The sequence below is a fragment of the Brettanomyces bruxellensis genome, chromosome 5 (genome assembly GCF_011074885.1).
Source record: "Brettanomyces bruxellensis chromosome 5, complete sequence".
Lineage (NCBI taxonomy): Eukaryota > Fungi > Ascomycota > Pichiomycetes > Pichiales > Pichiaceae > Brettanomyces > Brettanomyces bruxellensis.
Genome location: NC_054686.1, coordinates 1,143,086 through 1,165,196, shown reverse-complemented (window position 1 = coordinate 1,165,196; position 22,111 = coordinate 1,143,086). Strand labels below are relative to the sequence as shown.

Here is a 22,111-nt window from a genome sequence, read left to right as displayed (position 1 = left end):
TGTTTATACAGTTGTTTAAATTCGGTAAGGAATCATATAATAAGAGGATAAGCGTAAGTGTGAAGGTGTTGTAAAATATTAATTACAATTAGTTTAGATAAGGTTGAAGTCTTAGTCTTGACGCAAAATAGCCTCATTACTTATTTAGCGAAATGAAGAAAGATATGGACTTCATGGCAAGAGAGCAAGTCCTTTACGCAAGAAAGGTGACTTATCGCCAAATGTGTCGTTTCAACTCGGGATTTTTCTATAAAATGCCCGTTATGAATACGTATCAGTATTATTGGAGAGTGGAACCTTTCATTAGATTCTATTGTGACATAGCGGAAGATCCATTCAAGATTATGCACGAGGAGAAACGTGCTTATGGTTTTACTATGGCAATGCTAGAGGACAGAAAAACAATCCGACAGTTGTGGAGTAACACGTTGGAGTTTTTTGAAAGTGAACATCCAGAGTATGTTGGAAAGCGGAACAGCATAAAGTTCATTACACATGATTCGGAAACGCATACATTTGAGCCTAGAAATTATAATCTTTGTCACTATTGGTCCAATTTTGAGATTGCAGATTTGAATTTCTTTCGATCCAAGGAATATGAGGATTACTTTCAATATCTTGATGCCACGGGGAACTTTTTCTACGAGAGATGGGGCGATGCACCTATTCACTCACTAGCTGTCTCATACCTTCTTCCATTCAAAAAAATTCACTATTTTGCCAACACTGGTTACTACCATAAACCTAATTTCGATTGTCCATCTGATCCAGACATATTTAATGCACTCCATTGCAAATGTGAACCTGCCCGAAGTTTCACAAATTTAGCTTACTCGTGTGTTCCACGTTTCCTTTTAGCAGAGAAGGCCGATTTGGAAGAAAACACAAAGGTCTAATCTGGGTAAAATTGACGATGGAAACGGCAAAAAACAGTGTGAGTGATCCTTTTCTAAGAGCAAGTCCGAAGTTTAGTTTAGTAATCTGCTGCATTCCGATGTAACGTTAGTATAAAATTAGTTTAGTTTATAACCCCAGAATTATATTGCATGTTCCAGGAGAGAGTAATTACAATCCCTTTTTTTTAGTAACTCAGTATGTAAACCCAAACCAGAAACCCATTTCTTTATTTTTCCTTTTTTGTATAAAAATAGCTATATAAATAACCAAACTCATAAAAGCGATATCCATTGCACGAATTCAATGTTTAATTTGTTGAACCTCAATCTTTTTGCGAAGCAAAAGAAGCCTTTTGCCAATGACATTAATAAACCCCTGTACTGTTTTCCTATCCGAGTCATCCAACTTATCAAAAGTCTTGCTTGCCGACACATTTTCTTCATTATTTAATAATGCCTCCAGCATCCATATTGCAGTTGAATAAGTTAGCTCACAGCCATATAAATCCCTATTTTTCATTTCATTTAAAGCCGCATTCTTCGACATCTCGAGTGCCCTATCAAAAATAAGCTTTTCTGCCACTACCCATTGTCCTCTGCCATTACTTATATCTTTAGAATCTGTGCTATTGACTAGTTTCTCACGCAAATATTCTGCTTTCTCCAAGCATTCATTGAACTTAGATCGAATCCATTGAACTAATTCATTCATCCTTGGAGATGCGGCAGAATCCATAGAATTTGTGTGCCACCACTCTGATGCAACATACATCGCCTGAGCCAATAATGATAACGTCTTCACATATAATGACAGGCCCTCTTCACTGATATTTCTTATCATCATGGATGGTAACGAGTCATTTGTTCCACTAGAACCATCACTTCCTGGGGATACATTTGAACTAATCGTTCTGAAAGATGGTGGCATGGGAATCAACTGACTAAATTTCACTTCGGCAAATAAACTCACCGCATGAGCCATAGTAGCAAGTGTCTCCAATTGTGAAACAACCTTCTTATCCTCAGATATAGTTTGCGAATCATCCGGAGATATTGGCTTAACTATCTGCTTAGAGTTGCCATCGTTTCCCGAAAGAGCACTAGTCAATAGTGGATTCAATATTTTACTTTCAAGAATCTTTGCACCGGAAGCAGCTTTTTGCTGCTGCTGTAACTGTTGATACTTCCAGAAATCCTGTGAGTACTTCCGTTGACCTGGTGATCCATGATGCGCGATGCCGAACAGTCGACTCGAAGTGTAGCCCAAGGCTCTGGAGAGTGCATTTGTGGAATTCATGATGAGAGGTGTTTTCCGTTCACTGAAGCTGGGCTTCCTATGTGAGGAAGCACTCGATGAGGAACTTCCAGACGAATATCTCCTGTCTGCAGGAAGAAAGCTATCATTTCTGGGAGAAATGGCAACCGCACCCGATCCTCTTTTATTTAATTCATCTGCTAGTGCATTTACCTCAACCGTTCGCTTCTCAACGACAACATAATCCTTTTCAAATGGAGAAATAGCCCTTGGCTGCTCAATTTTGTATGTATTTACTGTTCTCTGGTGTAACTTTTGTAGCAAGGAGGCATCCTTTTTCCCAGGAGGAGGACTATTCCTGGTTATTATACTTTTTATTATCTCATCCTTCGGCTGTATTCCAAATTCTATGCTCTTGCTATCCGACGTGGGTTTCGAAGAATTTGTATCAATTGCCTCAGTGTGGGCTTTCTTATCAATTTTTGTTTCATTTTCATCTTGCACCGTACTCTTAATGTGATTTGTCGAAACGTCATCATTCTGATCAGAGTTTTCCAACTCTTCTTCGGGCAAAGTTGTTAATGGTGAAGTCGTGCCCAAACTTGAACCTTTCTTTGGTAGATATTCACTAATGAAAAGTTGATCATCATCCAGAGAGCATTCCAAGGGTTGATCATCACTCTTTATCTCGCCCACAACCAATGGATATTCAAAAAACTCGGTAAAGCCCATTCTTTCTGTAGGATCTGCCTTTAGAAGACTGCAAATTAATTTAACCAGCCCTTCGGAAAGTTTTGCAGAAGATGGAAACGATATTTTGTCCTTCGCCCTTTCTATTTTTTTCAACAATTCGACGTGATTTGCAGCCCGAAAGGGAGGCCTTCCGACGGCCATTTCATATATAACAGCACCAACAGACCACAAGTCAGCTTTTGCATTGTACTTTTCATATCTGAGAATTTCCGGTGCCATGTATAATGGAGAACCACAAAGAGTTTCTGCCATGGAGGTCGCCGGAAGAAACCTTGCAAAGCCAAAGTCAGCAATCTTAAGAACTGGTAACTCCCAGAGACCTGCATAGTGCTTTTCTTCAAATTCTTTCTTAGAATGTACTGGTGGGCATAGCAGCAAATTCTGAGGTTTGATATCTCTATGAACCAAATTCTGCGAACGTAGGAACTTTAAGGCAGAAGCCAGCTGCTGTATAAAGTTAATGACGAGTACTTCGTTCATTCCTCTACTCTGAGGAGGAGAAGGATACTTTTCAAGAATTGATTTAATTAATGGATGATGAGTTGCAAGCTGGTCTCTTTTCTTGATAAAATATGATAAGTCACCTAGAGAGCAATATTCCATGAACAAATGAAAGTGCTCGTCCGTTCGAGTACAATCAAGCAATGCAACTATATGAGGATTCTTAAGGTTCTTAAGAATCGAAATTTCAACCTCCAAGTTATCGATGAGTTTCTGGTTTTTTAAGCGACTTCGAAATACAGACTTGATTGCGACTGCTTTGCGTGTTCTCAAATCATAACCTTTGTAGACATTTGCGAATGATCCTTTACCGATTTCGGGACCTATTCGAAAATGTCCCACAATGTGATTTTCCATTTCATCTGAAGATTTCAGGGACATTGTGGATGTTTGTAGCTATTACTTATCTTCGTTGGAAAAAAATTGGAATGCACTTGATGGTTATAGTGGGGAGAAACTTTAGTTTTATCTCTGATTCCCAGCCGATGACCAGTAAATATTTGTAAGCACAGCCTTGATTTGCCTTTATGCGATAAGAACCGATCTCAAAAAAAATAAAAATAAAATATATAAAGGAAATGCGCGCGACTAAACAGAGAAGAGGGATGCCCAGATAGATAGTTCACGTGTTGTCGACCAGATGATACGAAGGTAAATCAAGCAGACACTATTTAAATATGCTTTTCCTTTGCTTGTAATGAAGAGGAAAGAATCTGTAACCACAGTGATTTTCCCTAGTAAATTCAGAGACAGGTACTATCACGGTTCTAACAATCCAAGGAGCGGGAAGGAGATGTTGTAAGAGTAAGAGAAACAATCACGTATAAGTATATGTGTGTTTCAACTGAGTCACAGAAATTGTAAAAGTTTATGACTCAGAAAGAGAATATTAGTGCTGATCAAATTTATAATCAGGTGTAACCATGAGATTACAACGACCGTGTAATTTTCTGTATGCTAGCCGGAGAGAATGATTTATATGCTTTTTGAAATAACATTTAGATGGCGTAACACCATGCAAGGACCAACTAGTAGTTATCGAAGAAAGTAATTACTACAAGAGAAACAAGAGTATGTTAGAAAGGGATAAGGAAAAGAGTCGTAAAGGTATGGCACGTAAAGTTGGGAGGGGGAGCTTAGTATAAATAAATCTGGAGCCATAGTAGAGGGGATAAAATATTTTTTATTATTAAGAAAAGGGATGGCGTCCTGCTAGATTTAGTTAGCGTGCAAAAAATATAATTGAAAGCTACAAAAAAAAATGAATGACTAACTGATAACGAATATGAGAGAATGCCGATCAATTAGGTAACCTGGCGCGGACAATCGTGCATGCTCACACATAGTAGAGAAAGCTATCAAATGCTAAAGGAGTCTAATGCACTACATGATATTCAGAACAAATACAAAACAAGGAATACAGGCGGCTTCTCTGTAATACACAGCAACATTTTAAAGTGAAGGGGTGTACCAGATAAAATGTTATCTTTCTAAATGTGCGTACAAAATTGGGAAGATTAAGGAGCCACACAAAGACTGATAAAAAATTTGGAGAGCGCCTTTTGACCCCTTATAATAAATAATAACCGTCGATATATTTGAAAGTAAATTAAGCAAGTATTGGGCTCTAGATAATACTAACAAAAATTGATAACAACTCTGTGATAGTGCGGATAAAACATATTTTATGAAGATGGTTATGATTATTCAAGTATATATTTATTCATAGTGCATGGGGTGGCAATCCAAACGGAATACCGCTTAAAACGGTAAGCTTGCCGTGAATCTGATACAGAGAATGCACTACTCAGATTGCCATATTTCTAAATTTTTTAGACGATTAGCGGCTACTCCTAAGAACAAAAAAAAATCTCGTTCATAACCTTTAATGTACAATCTGTATCAGCCTGCTTAAATAATGGGAATAAATATTGGACTTGAGACATTGCTATTTTTAGGTGTTCCCCTTCATGTTGTACTCAGTGCTTGTCCTGTCTACTTGTATTCCGAAAAGTGAATAGTCCAAGTTACATATAAGTGAGGATCGTTCGAGAAACTATGATGATACTAATAAAGAGCGATATAACAATTATCAAGTCATTCCTACAATCTCTAATAGATTCCAATACCTTTTGTCAATTTATCTTTTCCGATAATATCACAATCAAGGAAAAGAAATCGTAGATTACAACCGCTTACAGTGAGAAGTAAAAATACCAAATTATTGTCCATTTTATCTGAATAAACCAACATCGTGAGTTGTGAGCATCAATTTGTAAACCAACGCCTTTGAGTATAAGTAGCACTCAGAAACCTGTAAATTTATTCTGCTGCTGGAATTGCGCTTGCTGTTGAGGCTGCTGAGGCTGCTGGTACTGAGGAACACCATTTGCAAATTGCATAGGGGCAACTCCTGTTTGGAATTGAGGCATTGCATTCGTAGGCATATATGTAAACATTCCGGTCTGCTGCGGGAATTGCTGTTGTTGTTGTTGCTGCTGCTGCTGCCGCTGCTGTTGCTTCAACTGATTCAAAGTCAGAGAACTAGTACTGGCTCCGGGATTAACAGTAGGAGCAGATGGATTTACCAACATTGAAGTTGGCATACCACCGGCGGCAACACCATAAGCTGCTGTCTGTTGCATCTGTAATCTCTGACTTTGGGCTGGATCAACATACTGCTGTCCATTTTTATCCAAGTAGTAGTATATGCCTGTATTTGGATCAACATACTGATATATCTTGTCGCCGCTATTATTTGGTGCACTGCTTGGCGTACTAGCTTGTGCAGAAGTACTCGGATTCGAATCAATCCAATCATACGTTTCTCCATTCTGCTTTTTTGCCAAGCTTGAGCTGCTTTCGCTATGCTTTCCTTCCTGATCCCTTCTTTGGGGCAAAGGTGGTGGCGTTTCAGAGTCCTCTCGTCTACTTGAACTTCCCTCATTTTCAACTAGTCTTGCAGCACGACTTAAATTGCCGTGTGTCCGACTAAGAGCTTCTATGTTAAGATCCAGATCCTCATAGCCCATGTCAAACTTCATCTTTCGTGCCATATCTCCGTATTTTCTCCTTTCTTCACCTGTTGAAGGCCTGTGCTGCAAGGTCAATGAAGCACTACTTCCATTTCTCGAACTATACGAGCGTGCATAACTTCTTGACCTGGACGATCTTCTATGACTGCCATACCCTCCAGAACTTCCAGAAGTGTAGCTGGCGTTATCTTCGTAATCTCTGAATCTATCTCTCCTTCCTCCATATGACCTATCAAAGTCCCCTGAGTTTAAAACATCCAGATGGTAGTCTTCTTCAGAGATTGGTGTGTTCCTAAACTTCCCCAAAACGTACTTATCTCTGAGATATGAGATCACTGTATCCTTATCTTCTCCGTTGAACGGGAATGGAATCCGTCTTGCATTCCACACACGGTGATTTCTGTCATTACCCATTCTCTCCATGAAATCGAGCTCTTCCGAAGTCCAGGTATCCAAACTCAACGATTTAACAACTGAGACATCCTCTCCCAATGCACGATGGGCAGATGCGCATTTTCCACAAAGAAATATACCCAAATTGCACGAAGCCCACGTAGGGTATGAGGATGAACACTCACAGCACTGATTACGGTTTCCCGGTGCATTAAGGAGACTTAGCAACACTTTTTCTTGTCTTGACTTCATTTTTGTACTTTTTTTGACAAGAAATCGTGTTACACCTGAAAGCAAGAGTATTTATCTAGTATCAGTGGCTTGTTGCAGTTCCGTATCAAGATTTTTAAATTTTCATTCTGCTTCTGTACAATATTGTTTATCGACTGGCCTATCGAAAACCGGATTTTCATCAAGATCGTAGCGAACGAGACACGCAAAAAAATAAAAAATATACCAAGGTAAAAAAAAATAAAAATAAATTTAGAATATAATATCTCGGTGAGAAGTATATGCTCTCATCTCACGCTTAGCTTGACCCTGAAAATAAAGGAATGAATACATCACTATCAGCAAAATGTCTTCAAATATTGATGTAATTGTAAAATATTTTACATCACGAACTGTATTATCTTCAAACTCGGAGTAATTACAATTTTATTTACCTTAATGTTTTATCCATAGTCCGGTGGAATAAGCTGTGAATGCTTTTGGATATTATCTATCACCGAAGCTCCTTTGTTTGATATGGTGTCATCCTTAAATACTTGCCCGCATTATCCCGTAACAGTCTAAAAAAAATGGCAGCTTTTAGTTAGGAGAGGGCCCAAGTCCTGTTAGGCCGAAATCTTATCGGCGAAATTTTAGCCCGCAGGTATACGACTGTTGCGCTTCAAAATATATCCAAATTTCTCCTACCCAACATTTTATTTACCGTTCCGGAACATTTTAGAATCCTGCTTAACAAAACGAATCTTCGTTCCTTCTATAAAATAGATGTTCACCGCACCATATCATGTATTTTGAAAAGTCCTAAGATTAATCGATGAGTTAGCGATTGATAATCACTGCATAAACCTTCCATTCATCCCAGGAAAGAGAATATCATTTGTTAAGAATGAATTCAGCAACCCAGTCTACATCTGTGAGTGAAGACCGTCCATATTCTATCATCAAATCTCGTTCCAAAATGTCTCGTACACCATTAATAAGGCATAAAAGTTACGATTCACATGGATTATGCACAATTGATGAGGTGCCATTATGGCAGCGAGATAACGATTTCATCCTGGGCGGATATGTTAGAGAAACAAACAGTTTCAGAAGATGCTTTAAGTCACTTTTCTATCTCAATAATGAATGGGTCAATGTCTACACACATCTGGTCCCTGGAACTTTAATGCCGGTTGTCCTTTTTCTTTTACGTCCTTTTAGAAGAGTTAACAATGACAATTTCATAGGCTTTATACCATCTGCAATTGTCTCGATTCCAAAGTTTGAAAACACAAATGGTACCGACAAGTTGATTTTCGGACTTTTCTTTTTTGGGTTCATGACATGCCTTTCGTGCTCGGCAGTTTTCCATACAATCAAGGTTCATTCGCTTAAAGTGGCTAATATGGGTAATAGTATTGATTATGCGGGCATCGTGGTTCTTGTCATTACATCAATGATTGGTATAATATATTATGGATATATTGATTCTCCTATTCCAAGATTCATATTTCTGGCTATTACCTTCCTTTTCGGTGTGTCTTGTCTAATCACCAGTTTGAGGCCAGAATTTAAGTCTAACGAATGGAGACCTTTCAGAGCCCTTATGTTTATCGCTTTCGGTTTATCTGCACTTTTGCCAATTGGTTATGGAATATATAGATATGGCTTTGAGGCGTCTGTTCACCGCTGTGGCTTCTGGTATGTTGTGGGTGAAGGCGTTGGATATATCACAGGTGCAGTGTTGTATGCATTGAGAATTCCGGAAAGATTTAGACCAGGAAAATTCGATATATGGGGACATTCGCATCAGATCTTTCACGTTTTTGTTGTTTTAAGTGCTTTCTCACATTTTAGAGGGCTGGTCGAGAGTTACATAACGGCACACACTACTCTCATGCCATGATCGTTGTTTAGGTACACATTTTCCTTTTCTATATTTCTTTTGTCCTTCTTGTTCATTGGTTTACGCTATAATGGTGAGCAAGTTTCTGCGATGTCGTTGGGTTATTTTATGAATTTTATATTTAATGACTGAATATTAGAAAAGTTAACATTAGTGGTTAAAATGTTGCCCCTGTTTTTATAAGCAACCTGTCTGAATTATCTAAACACCATCTAACAATCCTTTTGCAGGACTTCAAAAGACTGGCCCTATTAATCACACCCCCATTACTTATGGCATATAGATCATAGGATGGCGATGATATTAAAACTCCGGTTACCAAGTCACCATTAACACTCCATTCAATAATATCCACGTATTTCTCCTTTTGACTTGTGCTTAACGTGTTACCAATTCCCTCAACCTGGTTTCCGGTAGCCTTAATGGAGACATTCTGCATTTGCCTTGATCTCAGATGTGAATATAACTCCATGATCTGACCTTTGACTTTAATGTCATCCTGCGTTCTCATCTCAACCTTGCTGCCTTGTAAATTAGAAGATACAAATTGTGTATAGCGCCTGCTTTTAAATATAAAATGCTTGATTAATGGAGCAGGTATTTCAATTGGTGAAACTCGACCATTTGGGAAACCAGTGGTACCATCCGACCCCTGTGTTCCGACCACAGATTTATACAACTCTCTGAATATAGTTCTATTGAGTTTAATATCCTGGACTATGGCATGGGAAGCTTTTCTCATCTCAAAAAATGTGTCTTTGAAGACACTGATTAGAATAACAGCCAGCTGTGTTCCCTTACCTAAGTTGTTATTGGCATATGAATATTGATTTCCAAGTACATCGGTGTTTAGATCGTGCAATTTTAGCAATAGCTCATCTTTCATCTCTACGAGTTGAATGAAAGCGTAGAGAAATCCGTTAGGATTAAATTTTGGCAGACATATCGGGACCCAAAAGTCCTCATTTGTCGCTAAAGGCATAGTACCGCTGGGATGGTCGGTACCTTCTTCAACAGTTGACTTGAAAGTATTGGTGTTGTAGATCATCGAGAATAGCAACATAAGATCCAATGAATGAAGAGTGTGTAGTCTTGGCCTAAGCACACTGACCAATCTTCCATTTGGTGCCACTAGCAACCCATATAGCAAGTTTTCAGACCTATGCTTCAGAAAAATGCCATCCAACTTCTTTCTGGTTTTATGCCTGATATTAAGACATTCAAGACCACCAACAATGGCACCAGGATTCCCAAAATTTGTTAAATCGTTACAAATGGCGTCCAAGCATGAAATATCAGCTTTTCCCAAAATGCTCCTCAAATCAAAGTTGTCCCTTTTCTCATAGACCTTCTCAATATGAGGTTTGCTGAGTGTTGCAATAAGAAAGCTGTATATTATATCAAGTTGCTGAGCCAATTGAGCATCTGACTCCCCAGTCGATGATGAGGTCATCAATAAAATTGGAGATCGATCTGCAAATACTAATTTCACCGTTTTACCAATGCCGTCTTTGGCCGTGACGGAATGAATATGTTGAGAACTACCGTCAGGATGATACTGAAAAAATGAAACTATTGTTTGTATAATGCCAGCATAGACTGTAACAATGTCATCGCAGCCATTCATCGAATAAATCGGTTTTCCAGCGGAAGAGAGGATAAAGAAATGCTTTTTTTTGGAAAAGAACACCCTTTCGGTCGCTTTGTGATCAGAGAAATCAGGTGTAAAACCAAAATTTGTGAATGGTGCCATAGATGCACAGGATGAAGGTGTGTGCGTAACAGACTCTACCAATGACAACCTATCCAGTATTGAAGATTGCTCTAAAGACCCACTAGATGTATGATTTTGTGTATCGTTAATGTATGGGGAAAGAAAACTTGGCGAGTCGACAAATGCACCATTGCTATTTGTAATATTAATGCTTGATGAATGACTTCCCGTATTTGACCAAGTCACAGTTGGCTCATCTGTGCTTATATTTTGTTTGTGGTGAGACGTTTGATTATCACCTTTGTTAATCTCCAGTCTTGGTCCTCCAGTTTCAGTATTTAACACCCCGGTTGATTTTATCTTCTTAATCTGTTGGTTATCCGGTTCAATAGATTCTTCGTATAAAGATGGTTGCTCTGAAATGAAACCTGTTTCTGTATTTTCTACATTCTCTGCGGTTAAAGATGAAATTGGTTCTTGTCGATCCAATAGACCGTCAGGGATTATGCTTTCAGCGGTAATGAACATTTTAGAAGCCTTCTTGGAGAGCTTATGCTTCTGCTTTACTGCACTAATGGACAAGTTGTCATATGGATCAGTCTGAGATGGATGCATATTGAATATGAAATGAATGAACTAACAACGTTGAATGTCAAAAAAGCGTCTATTGCTCTAATGTCCTAATCAAACCTCTTGAAAGAATTGATTAGATTAAAGCAAATAACCTTTTGAACAATTGACCTATTTCTATGTGTTTTAGCCATTCACATGAAAAGTGATGAATTGATTATTATTAAGTCTAATTGGCGGTGCCTTAGTATATGGAGAAATTTTGAGACCCCCCGTATTTTTAGTCGGGAATCGCGCAAAAGTTGGCTTTGCTTTGTGCCAAAATATAATATATAGTTGATGAATCGACTAAGTATAATGTGTATATCTCCGCATATACGGTCAATTTACTTAATTAAGGGACCTATCTCCTGTATTCGAAGAAAATCTGTGGTTTTTTGTGCCTTCATAATAAGGTTTTATCAGGATTGAGCTTGTGTTTTATCAAGACGGTTATATCTTGCGGTTCTGTTCATAATCAATAGCGTTGTATATGGCATATCGCCTTATATTCGAGCAATGGCAATCAATTCTTCGGCAAATAGCTCCCCGCCTTCATTTATGTCCACCACACAACGTCTCCCTCATCATCAACATCATCATGAGCATTTCAGAAGAGTATCAGGAATATTTCATTTGCCGCACGTTATTTCTTCACGGCGTTCATCCAACACTTCAAAAGCTTCAATACGGCATCTAAGCACTTCTTCAGCATTCAACGATTCCAGAGATACAGTAGAGAGTTCTCGCTCATATATTAATTCAACTGCTGAGGAATCAAGCGGTACGATGGTGCCTGAGACTTTAAAATTTGATCATATCCAGAGAAGAGGAAGAAAGCCTCCCCCATTGACAATTGATGTGCCGCCTGATGCTTCCGATCGTGTCAGTCTACCAGCACCAAGCATAAATAATGTGGAATTCAACAATATTCGAGGATTACCAACTGAGCCCCCGTCTTCGTTTCAAAGACATCGTTTATCTTTATCTGGTATATCCCAGAAACAAGGAACCGCTCAATCAAACGCCATTTCAAAGCAGCATCGTGGTACTTTGTATGGGAGACTTCGAAGCAAAACACAAAATGCTCTTCATATCAAAGATGATATTGGCTCTCTTTCCGCAAATAGATCAAATGAGGATAAAAGTTCTGGCAGTACAAGTTATAGCAGTACAGTAGTTGAGCCGTTCGCCAATTCCTCATCATCATTGGTAAGACAACAGCCAATAAAGAAGCTTCCTGGTCTTAAAACCTCATCATCTACCACTCGATTTGGCAACTTGTTGACAAGGACTGCCAGTAGATTTCATCGACAATCCACAATGGATTCCAACAAAGGTTCCATTTTCAATATTAAATCGAATAACTCATCTGCAACTTTAGGAGAGAAGAACTATTCTGACACGGCAACACTGCTGAATGTCCAAAACTTGAAGGGTCACGACAATTTATCCATTCAAACATCGCTTCTTCCATCCGTTTCAAAGGATACGAAATCACCGCTTGCTAGAACCTCCAAAGAAGTCGAACGAATAGCGGCTTATAGATTAAACAATGGCTCATCCGACACACTACCAGGAAAAGTTCAAGCCGCCACACAACCAGCAAAGAACTGGATGAAGGCGCATTCGCACATGTACCTACTTAGGTCACGTAAAGATTCGTTAAAGTCATCTTCAAATTCCAATTCGAAGGTAACTCGTAGAGGACAAGCTGAAACAAGATACTCTTTTCGTCCGTCGGCGGCAAATAATACATTTTCCACAAATGATCTTCAATCTGTTCTAAAGGAGTTAGAAGAATTGGGTACTGCCGATGCTTCTAGGAAAAATATGAATTCGGAAGACTATGATGCATTTAGCATTGACAGAGAAAACGTTGCAGACGAGTCTTGGGCAATTTTTTGTTCTTTAGTTAACCCTTTATTCAAAGGAGATAGGCTAAAGGCTCCAATGGAGAAGATCAACAAACTAGTTTACCTTTATCAGAAGTTGCGCTCTCCCGGAAATATCGAAAGCTCAAATAATGCCATGCAATGGAATCATAATGAAGCATCTGTTCAAAGTACGGCAATGAGTATGGATTCATATAATAATCGCTTAAGCTCCTCTCCTTATACTCCTATTACTGCGCCGTCACCAACATTTGGTTTTCCGAGTAATACATCATCTCCCGCTGAGACTAATGATGTATTAAATACAAATTGTGTAAATGGAAGTAGACGGATTTACGAGGAGGTTCAAGAATTTCTTAAGGTTGGTATGACAACAACACTATCCTTACTTTACTACGATCAAAATGATAAAATCATGAAGATACGATCCCTGCCAGGATCCGAATGCACAAACAATAGTCGATCATTCACAAACACCGCCGATATGAGTTTCTCTTCATATCTATCAGATGATAACTTTGAGAAAAGTTGTTTACTGCTTTGGAATTTGTTCTACAGAAAAATATACTTTTATCTTCAAGGAGTATTTTTGCCAATCAACAAAAACGAAGCAAAAGCATCCGCACTGGGTGGCTATAACAATGGATCAGATCAGACGATTTCAGATAATGACGTAGTTATGTCGGACCTGATTCTTGCGGCTTTCAGGGATCAGGTGATTATTCCTTTATACCAGGTCAATAGACAAGTGGAAACGGAAAATGAAAGAAAACGAGAGCATGATGGTGTCATTGGTGCAATGGTATCAAATGTTAACTTTCGGGAAACTAGAATCGTTGATAATTTTGAAGACGCGGACAAATCCGACAACACCGCCATAGTGAATGCGGACAAGTCTACAAGTCCGAATGACGATGAGAAAGCAAATGAAAATAGCACGGATTCAAATTACTTGCAAGGCACTGATTTACTTAGATGTTTCACCATACTTAATGGGGTACAGACGCATGACACAAACCAGAAGATTATAGAGAATCTCATGCAGCAAATGAGAGAAAGATGTTTAATGCATAGATCGTCTACGAGAAATGAGCAAGACACAAGTGAAAATGATGACGATCAAGATTAGAAAGAGCATATCAAAATGAATAAAATACGTCAAGATAAAAAATAATACGTCACAGTTGAAAGGAATGTATCATGTTTATGTAAAGATTCTAGTACGCGCACAAATATAGATATGAAAGTGTCAAGTCATTTGACACCATGGTCTCCCATTTTTAGCTTGATAATGACAGAGGGATGGTTCAAGCAGCATTGAGATAAGTGCTGCTGTTAAAACTCCTGCACTATCACTCATTCCAACGCATCCAATCGCAAACTCTCTTTCTGTTGGTTCTGTATGCTCAGTTAGCGATCTATATGTATTAACGTACGATGTACCACCTAGTAGACCCTCATAAAATATTAAAGCCAGTACTGCATAAACATTGGGGAGCCAAGGTGAAATAGATTGGTAAATGCAAAGAAAAAGATTAAGTGCCTGAAGAATTGACGGAAGGTATAGGTGGTCAATTCTAACGATAGTTCCGGAAGAACGGGAAATAAAGACACCAAGCTGGTACAGAGTGCTGTATGTGACATATGCATCTCTATAGTGGTTAAATGGCATTTCCTTTAAAGGAAAAAGTAACGTTGGGGAAACCCCTTGATTGATCATATACTCAGCCATGTATACCGTATAGAGGGGTCCCATATAGGGAATTGCATACAGCAGTATACGATGAATTGTTCTTTTGCAGTAATACCACAGAGCGTGAGACTTATTGTTAATGTGAGTTATTTCATGATGATTTACATTTTCAATTCTTGCATTGGACCTTAGACCCTCTAATTCCTCTGATTCTACTTTTGGCTTGCCCAACTTGCCATAATCAGGAAGAATGAAGTAGTATGTCAGAACTATGCTGATCGGAATTACAGCCAGTACCAAAAGTGTAGTCTTAGCAGAAAAGCCAAGAATTGTAGTCATTAGCATAAACATAAAAGCACCAACAAGTCCCGCCCCTCCTGTTCCGGAAGACCACGCATGAAGAGATAATTCCTCATAGAAATGTGTCATCTGCAAAAAAGTGATCTCGCCTAAACCAGAGGCGAACGAAGCAAGAATTATTCCCAGCATTCTGGTAGATATACCTGTTCCAAATGATATAATGAGCATTCCAAAGCTATTTAAGAAAAGCAATATCCATATTCTGAAGGTGTAGCTAACGTATTGTATGTAAAATGGAGCCGATAATTTGAAAAGGAAAGATGGTAAGATGTCGGCCATCAAAACCACCGCTTTTGGTGTTGTTGGCCCCACCAAGTCGATAGCGGCACTAAGAATGACCACATATAGTAAATTGTTAACTAGTCCGAAGATCCAAAATGCGGAGAATACCTTCGAAATATGCATTTCTTTATACAGTCTAATGCAATTTTTAGTAGGTATAATAAGAAGTATGTAAAGATATTAAACACACAATTAAAATTAAACAGGATTGTAATACTAGAAGAAGTGCAGCGAAGTGGGGTAAGAGAGCAGGATAAAAAAGATTAAAATAAATAGATCAATCAAAAAAAAAAAAAAAATGATAGCACTACTAGTATCTAGTCGGGTGAAAAAAAAATGTGAAATATGATATGGGGACCTTCTGGAATTGAGGAGCAGACCATACCTCACACAAATACAGAACTGGCAGACAAATCAAATAAACAAGATACTGTTATTTTTATTTCACCATTACAAGTAGATATATAAACAGGATAGCCAGGCCATTGGCGGGAAAAGAAGAAAAAAGACATTGGCGTAGATAGGGCGTCATTGAGTAAAAGAGATATGCTATAGTAGACCACTCTTTGATAGAAACAAAAAAATGAGGTTGAAAAATACATGATTGACTTAATTAGTTGACTCAATCTAGCCCCTTAAAAACCCATTCCACCCCCCATTCCTGGGTTAGGAGCAGCAGCAGCTGGCTTTGGCTGAGGTGCCTCAACTATGGCACACTCGGTTGTGGCCAATAGGGAAGCAACACCAGAGGCATCCACAAGACCGTTCTTGACCACCTTGAATGGATCGATGATACCGGACTTGATCATATCGACATATTCACCCTTGGCAGCATCGAAACCAACGTTGAACTTGTCCCCGTACTCGTCAAGCATCTTGCCAACAACAACTGCACCTTCACCACCGGCATTCTCGACGATTGTCTTGGCAGGCTTGGTGATAGCGGCCCTCACAATATCAACACCGAGCTTCTGGTCGAAGTTTTCAGTCTTGACACTGTCCAAAACCTTGGATGCCTTGACCAAAGCAGTACCTCCACCTGGAAGGATACCTTCCTCAACGGCAGCTCTAGTAGCACAGAGTGCATCATCGCATCTGTCCTTCTTCTCGCCAACCTCAACTTCGGATGCACCTCCAACCTTTATGACGGCAACTCCGCCGGAAAGCTTGGCCAATCTCTCGTGCAACTTCTCCTTCTCGTAGTCAGTGGTCGAAGCATCGTTGATGGTGCCTCTGATCTGGTCACATCTCTGTGAGATGTTGTCCTTGGATCCGGCACCGTTAAGAATAACGGTGTCCTCCTTGGTGACGGTCAAAGAGCCACACGAGCCAAGCTGCTCAGATGTGACATTCTCTGGCTTGAGGTCAAGCTCCTCGGTGAAAACGGTGGCACCGGTCAAGATGGCAATATCGCCAAGGGTGTTCTTTCTGTTGTCACCGAATCCTGGAGCCTTGACGCATGCGACCTGGACCTGCCCCCTCAACTTGTTCAAAATGCATGCGGCAAGAGCCTCGCCATCAACATCCTCGGCAATGATAAGCAAAGGTCTTCTCAACTTGTTCGAAAGCTCGAGAGATGGGAGAATGTCCTGGATCGATGAAATCTTCTTCTCAGAGAGAAGGAGAAGTGGGTTCTCGAACTCCACCTTGCCCGACTTGGCATCCGTGATGAAGTATGGAGAAATGTATCCCCTGTCAAAACGCATACCCTCAGTGACCTCCAGTTGGTCTTCCAAAGTCTTGCCTTCTTTGACAGTAATAACACCTTCCTTTCCCACCTTCTCCATGGCAGACGCCAACAACTTTCCGATGTGGGCATCACCGTTGGCAGAAATAGTGGCGACCTGAGCAATCTCTGCCGAAGTCGTAACCTCCTTTCTGTTTTTCTCCAAGTAGCTGATGACAGCTTCAACAGCAGCCTGGGATCCCCTTCTCAAATCCATAGGGTTGCATCCGGCAGCGACATTCTTGACAGATTCAGCAAAGATGGATCTTCCCAAGACAGTGGCAGATGTAGTACCATCACCAGCAGACTCGTTAGTCTTGGAGGCGACATCCTGGAGCAACTTGGCTCCAAGATTCTCAAACTTGTTCTTTAGAATGACAGACTTGGCAACTGTGACACCATCCTTGGTGATCTTTGGGGCACCGAAAGGTTGCTCGATCAAAACATTACGACCCTTTGGTCCTAAAGTGACACTAACAGCCTTGGCCAACGTCTCGACACCCTTGAGAAGAGAAGCACGGCCCTCAACACCAAATTTCAACTCCTTGTGGGAATAGTTTCTGACCATCGAGGCCAGAGTCATTTTCCTCAACTGTGGACGAACGAACTTGAACATGGTATTTACTTATATTCAGCAGCTATAACTCGAAGGAACGTTCAATAGGTCAAACTAGATGAGACAAAAACTCAGGTAGTAAATTTAAATAATACGTATCCTACTGGGTAGAAAGTATGACTAAAAGTAAAAAAGAAGAAGAAAAAAAAGAAAACACATGAATCAAAGTCTGAGTTAATCGTAAGGCGAGGGGATGAAATGATTTTCAAAGTGCGATCGATGTCCGAGTATATATACATTTTTCACAGGTGCCATAAATTTAGTCGAACTTTCGCCCAGTTCCATTATTCCAATACGACTTTACTCTACTGCTCGCCGAGATTTTTACATTATTTTAATTTTTTCTTTTCAACCGGTAAATCTCGCCCACACCAGCTACTCGAGTCATTCTCCCCCTTGACTGGTGAGAAATACACGGGGAAAATTTTTACCAGGAAGAGACCTCCGCATCCCCACAAAGTTCTGGCGTAGGGCTGTCATCGAATTTGCTCGAAATTTTTCCAGGCCTTAACAATGGACTTTTGTCAAAGCTATGGAAAGAAAAGCATAGAAAGAAAAGCACTGTTCAAAGCCAAGGTCTTTTATTACCAAGGGCCATATATATGTAAGCCAGCCAACAGTTTGGCAAAGAATTTGCAAAATAACCATATAGGCAACTCTATTAAATCGATTCATAACTAGTGCTGGCACATTTACTCTCAAATATTTGCTGGATTAATTTGCATGTTCCTTTTTCCCAGAAAATAGGAAATCTCCGACTCACGGAGCTTTATGAGCCCGGGATGAATTGAGGCCAGAATCGAGATATATATCTTTGTTCGGGAACAATGTGAGATTCAATTTTTCTTCTCCACGTTTTGTTCTTATTTTTTGTCGTTTATTTACCTGCTCTAGTGAATTCTCTTTATTTATACACTAAAGAGCGCTCGAACTCCGGCTAAAGTGAGGTCTATCTCAGATAATTCTTATTATTCAACTAATACAGAATATGTATGTCTTTACGCAGATTTTAACTACGACAACTGTTCTGTGCAAATGTTATTTCTGTTTGCTTCTAGAAAGTTTATATGGATGAACCACACTAAGCTATGGTAGTATACACTCTCTTCCTCTTATGACTATCTTCATCTTCTTGTGGCTTTGACTCATCAAACACATGGCTATGATTCTGGTTCCATTGTTCCTGTATGAACTTCAATCCGGCCAAGTTTAATCCCACTTTGTCTTTCGTTCCTTCCAATATTTCCCGAAGTTGATCTTTCAAATCCATGATCTCCATCTTAATCTCTGGATCCTTCTGGCTTATGAGTTCCATATGGTTAGACTCCGTGACAAAGAAGAGGGTTCGGCAAATGCGTGCAATATAGTCGTTATTCTTTTTCTGTTGGTCTGCATTTGTCCAAATCCTAATAAACTTCAAGAGTTTAAGAGAATAAGAAAACGGAAGAACTAGCAAAGCATCTTCTAACTGGGCAGCCTTAATTTTCACTAATGCATCTAAAACATAGTCCTCTGGAGTCTTATTGAGTGCTTGTAGTAGCGCATTCACTTCTGGCTTTGTTGGCTGCAAAATTCCAAGCTGCCCATGCTTAAACTTTTGCATCTCTTCTTCGTAGTTGATCATATCATCCATCTGTTTTGATGAAAGATCCAATGCATCCATCAACTTTTCTCCTGCCTTAAGCTTTTCCATTGTCTGTCTGCTCACTCTGGTTATCTTGCTTTGCTCATCATCTTCATCCTCGTCGTCTTCATTCGAGTCGGACTTTTTCTTTAATGCCATATCATCACCATTTCCACCTTCCAATGAACTTATAAGCTCATCCTCGTAGTTTTCGTCCATCTCTTTTTCTCTCTCCTCCTCCAAAAACACTTGGTCATCTGTTTCTTGCCATATTCTTATACTGGAATCATGCGAAACGGTAACAAAGAATTCTCCACTGTGGCTCATTGCCAAGCTCCACACCTCCGACTGATGCACGGCAAGCTTTTGAACATTCTGAAACTTATCGCCATCCCACGTTTTAACCATTCCATCCTTCGAGCAGCTTACAAAGTTTTTAGAATCTGGGAAGAATCTCACACACATAATTGCATCCTGATGCCCAAATATAGAACGGTGGCAATCACCAAAGTCCAATCCCCAAATTCTGATATTCTTGTCGGCAGAGGATGTGATGATGGTCTTGGAATCAAATGAGATATCAATCGATAGAACGGGCAACTTGTGTCCATATAAACTGAGATAAAACTTCAACGTATCGTAAAAGAAAACCTTGACTGTGTTATCCATCAATGCGGCAGCCAAATATTTGCCATCTGGTGAAACACGCACCGACAGAACGTCATCTGTAAGTTCTAAAGTTCTGGTGTGATCTAAATGTAGTAATTCGACGTATTTGTCAGTGGTACCTGGAACAAGATCTTTAATGACCTTGATCTCCCAAAACTTAATAGTCTTGTCTGCTGATCCCGTTACTATAGTTTTCCCATCAGGTGAGAGATCAATAGACCAGATAGCCTTCCCGCCATGTGCATCGTCAATTGAATCTAAAACTGTGGATTTGGCTAAATCCAGCAAGCGCAAGTATCCATCCTTTGTACCAATAACAACCAAGGATCCACCAGGTAACACTTTGGCCGATAGCACATACCCAGTCTTCTCAAAAGTACGAATACAGTTGCCCGTTTTGGCATTCCAGACTTTGAGCTGGTTATTAGATCCTGTAATAATTAACGCATCATCGTCAGATATATCGACAGCCCTAATATCGTGTCTATGTCCCAACCTGTCCAATATATACTTCTCTTCTGCAACCTGCTCCGAAGATTTGTGCTTACGAACAACCTCGGGAATTGTCACATTGTAGTACGACAAAGTGTTGTTTGTCAACGAAAGTACTATATCAAGCTTTCTGTCTGATAATTTTCCCCATGTCGCTGATCTTATCTTGGATCTCTCTGCATATATAACCGTGAATGGGGCAACAAGCATGTTAACAGTAGACTCCTTGATGTTTTTCTCGATCTCGGCTTCTGACAATCCTTTGGCCTGAAGTCTTTTTGTTCTTTTGGCTGTGGCCTTCTTCATTTCCTTCTCAGTTCTGAATCTAAATAATTCACACATCTTGTCGGCATTGCTTATGTAAAAGAACTCGCCTTGGCTTGTAGTGTGAAATCCAATCTCAATGCCACGACGCTTACTTTGTTTCTCAAAGCTGCCTTGTTCGACAATTTTTGTCTTCTCCTGCGTTAAATCAACCTTCCAAAGTTTGACCTGATTATCCATGCCACATGTTAAGCATAGTTCTCTGGTATCGTTGAGACCCAAAGCCCAGCATTCTCCACTATGTGCAACGTGTGTTTCCACACACTGTTTAGCTTTTAAATCCCAAAGCTTTATCATTCCATCCTTGGATGTCGTCAATAGCCAGTCATCCATCTCATCTGTTCCTGTTTTATCCGTGGCACTCAAAAATTCAATTCCCGTTATTTGATCTCTGTGCCCTTCCAACTTAAATAGGCCGGTCTCTCCCACAAGATCCCAAAGAATAGCCGTGGTGTCTCTAGAACCGGAAACCAATCTGGTGCCGGATCTATCAAACTTTAACATACTAACAGCGGATCTGTGACCTTGGAAATTTATCAGGACAACACCTGAAGTCAAATCCCAAATCTTTATAGAACCATCCGAGTATCCAGATGCTAAAACGTTTGTTATTGGCTCGTATGCCAAGCTTACAGTCTGGGCCGGTGGATTTTGACTTGTTGAATTTAATGATCCTGGCGCCATACCATCATGTAGTCTTTGTAGGATTTCTCCTGTTTTAATATCCCATACGAGAATTTCCTCAAGACATGCTGTGATCACTCTGCCAGCACTCTTTTTTGCTTCCTTTGAATCTGGTTCGATAAAGATCGAATTAGAATGCGATGCAATCACACCTATCGTGCGGTTAAGCTCGTATCTCGTATAAGACTTCACCATGCCTTTCTTATGATTATATTTAAACTGAAATCAGTTCAGGGTGTCTCGCGTAATCGAATAAGTACAGTTTCGATCTTATACCTTATCGTTTTAGCATTACAGAATCTACATGAAAAATTATCATGTCCCTAAAAATTTTCGATTTTTTTTTTTTTTTTTCTCAATCCAGCGTCAAGGGTCGAACCCGTCTTAACGCAAATTTCCGATGTATAACTAACTCAGTCTTAACGTACTTAAACAGTGATGATCCAATCTTTAGTATTGTGTTATTGTATA

At 39.7% G+C, this 22,111-nt stretch overlaps 9 protein-coding genes across 9 annotated transcripts; 3 read left to right on the top strand and 6 right to left on the bottom strand.

The window, feature by feature from the left end:
* Positions 1 to 254: 254 nt before the first annotated feature.
* BRETT_004527 (uncharacterized protein) lies at positions 255 to 896 on the top strand (the record flags this gene model as incomplete). Its single annotated transcript, XM_041283023.1, has 1 exon — positions 255 to 896. The coding sequence occupies one exon, from the start codon at positions 255 to 257 to the stop codon at positions 894 to 896; it is 642 nt and encodes a 213-aa protein (XP_041135799.1).
* A 301-nt stretch (positions 897 to 1,197) lies between these two features.
* BRETT_004526 (uncharacterized protein) lies at positions 1,198 to 3,786 on the bottom strand (the record flags this gene model as incomplete). Its single annotated transcript, XM_041283022.1, has 1 exon — positions 1,198 to 3,786. The coding sequence occupies one exon, from the start codon at positions 3,784 to 3,786 to the stop codon at positions 1,198 to 1,200; it is 2,589 nt and encodes an 862-aa protein (XP_041135798.1).
* Positions 3,787 to 5,711: 1,925 nt separating this feature from the next.
* BRETT_004525 (uncharacterized protein) lies at positions 5,712 to 7,085 on the bottom strand (the record flags this gene model as incomplete). Its single annotated transcript, XM_041283021.1, has 1 exon — positions 5,712 to 7,085. The coding sequence occupies one exon, from the start codon at positions 7,083 to 7,085 to the stop codon at positions 5,712 to 5,714; it is 1,374 nt and encodes a 457-aa protein (XP_041135797.1).
* Positions 7,086 to 7,950: 865 nt separating this feature from the next.
* BRETT_004524 (uncharacterized protein) lies at positions 7,951 to 8,952 on the top strand (the record flags this gene model as incomplete). Its single annotated transcript, XM_041283020.1, has 1 exon — positions 7,951 to 8,952. One exon carries the CDS (start codon positions 7,951 to 7,953, stop codon positions 8,950 to 8,952), a length of 1,002 nt encoding a protein of 333 aa, XP_041135796.1.
* A 157-nt stretch (positions 8,953 to 9,109) lies between these two features.
* Positions 9,110 to 11,281, bottom strand: BRETT_004523 (uncharacterized protein; the record flags this gene model as incomplete). The annotated part of the gene is made up of 1 exon (XM_041283019.1): positions 9,110 to 11,281. The coding sequence occupies one exon, from the start codon at positions 11,279 to 11,281 to the stop codon at positions 9,110 to 9,112; it is 2,172 nt and encodes a 723-aa protein (XP_041135795.1).
* A 513-nt stretch (positions 11,282 to 11,794) lies between these two features.
* BRETT_004522 (uncharacterized protein) lies at positions 11,795 to 14,299 on the top strand (the record flags this gene model as incomplete). The annotated part of the gene is made up of 1 exon (XM_041283018.1): positions 11,795 to 14,299. One exon carries the CDS (start codon positions 11,795 to 11,797, stop codon positions 14,297 to 14,299), a length of 2,505 nt encoding a protein of 834 aa, XP_041135794.1.
* A 120-nt stretch (positions 14,300 to 14,419) lies between these two features.
* On the bottom strand, positions 14,420 to 15,628 carry BRETT_004521 (uncharacterized protein; the record flags this gene model as incomplete). The annotated part of the gene is made up of 1 exon (XM_041283017.1): positions 14,420 to 15,628. One exon carries the CDS (start codon positions 15,626 to 15,628, stop codon positions 14,420 to 14,422), a length of 1,209 nt encoding a protein of 402 aa, XP_041135793.1.
* Positions 15,629 to 16,140: 512 nt separating this feature from the next.
* On the bottom strand, positions 16,141 to 17,847 carry HSP60 (chaperonin; the record flags this gene model as incomplete). The annotated part of the gene is made up of 1 exon (XM_041283016.1): positions 16,141 to 17,847. One exon carries the CDS (start codon positions 17,845 to 17,847, stop codon positions 16,141 to 16,143), a length of 1,707 nt encoding a protein of 568 aa, XP_041135792.1.
* A 1,081-nt stretch (positions 17,848 to 18,928) lies between these two features.
* Positions 18,929 to 21,835, bottom strand: BRETT_004519 (uncharacterized protein; the record flags this gene model as incomplete). Its single annotated transcript, XM_041283015.1, has 1 exon — positions 18,929 to 21,835. The coding sequence occupies one exon, from the start codon at positions 21,833 to 21,835 to the stop codon at positions 18,929 to 18,931; it is 2,907 nt and encodes a 968-aa protein (XP_041135791.1).
* Between the last annotated feature and the right edge of the window lie 276 nt (positions 21,836 to 22,111).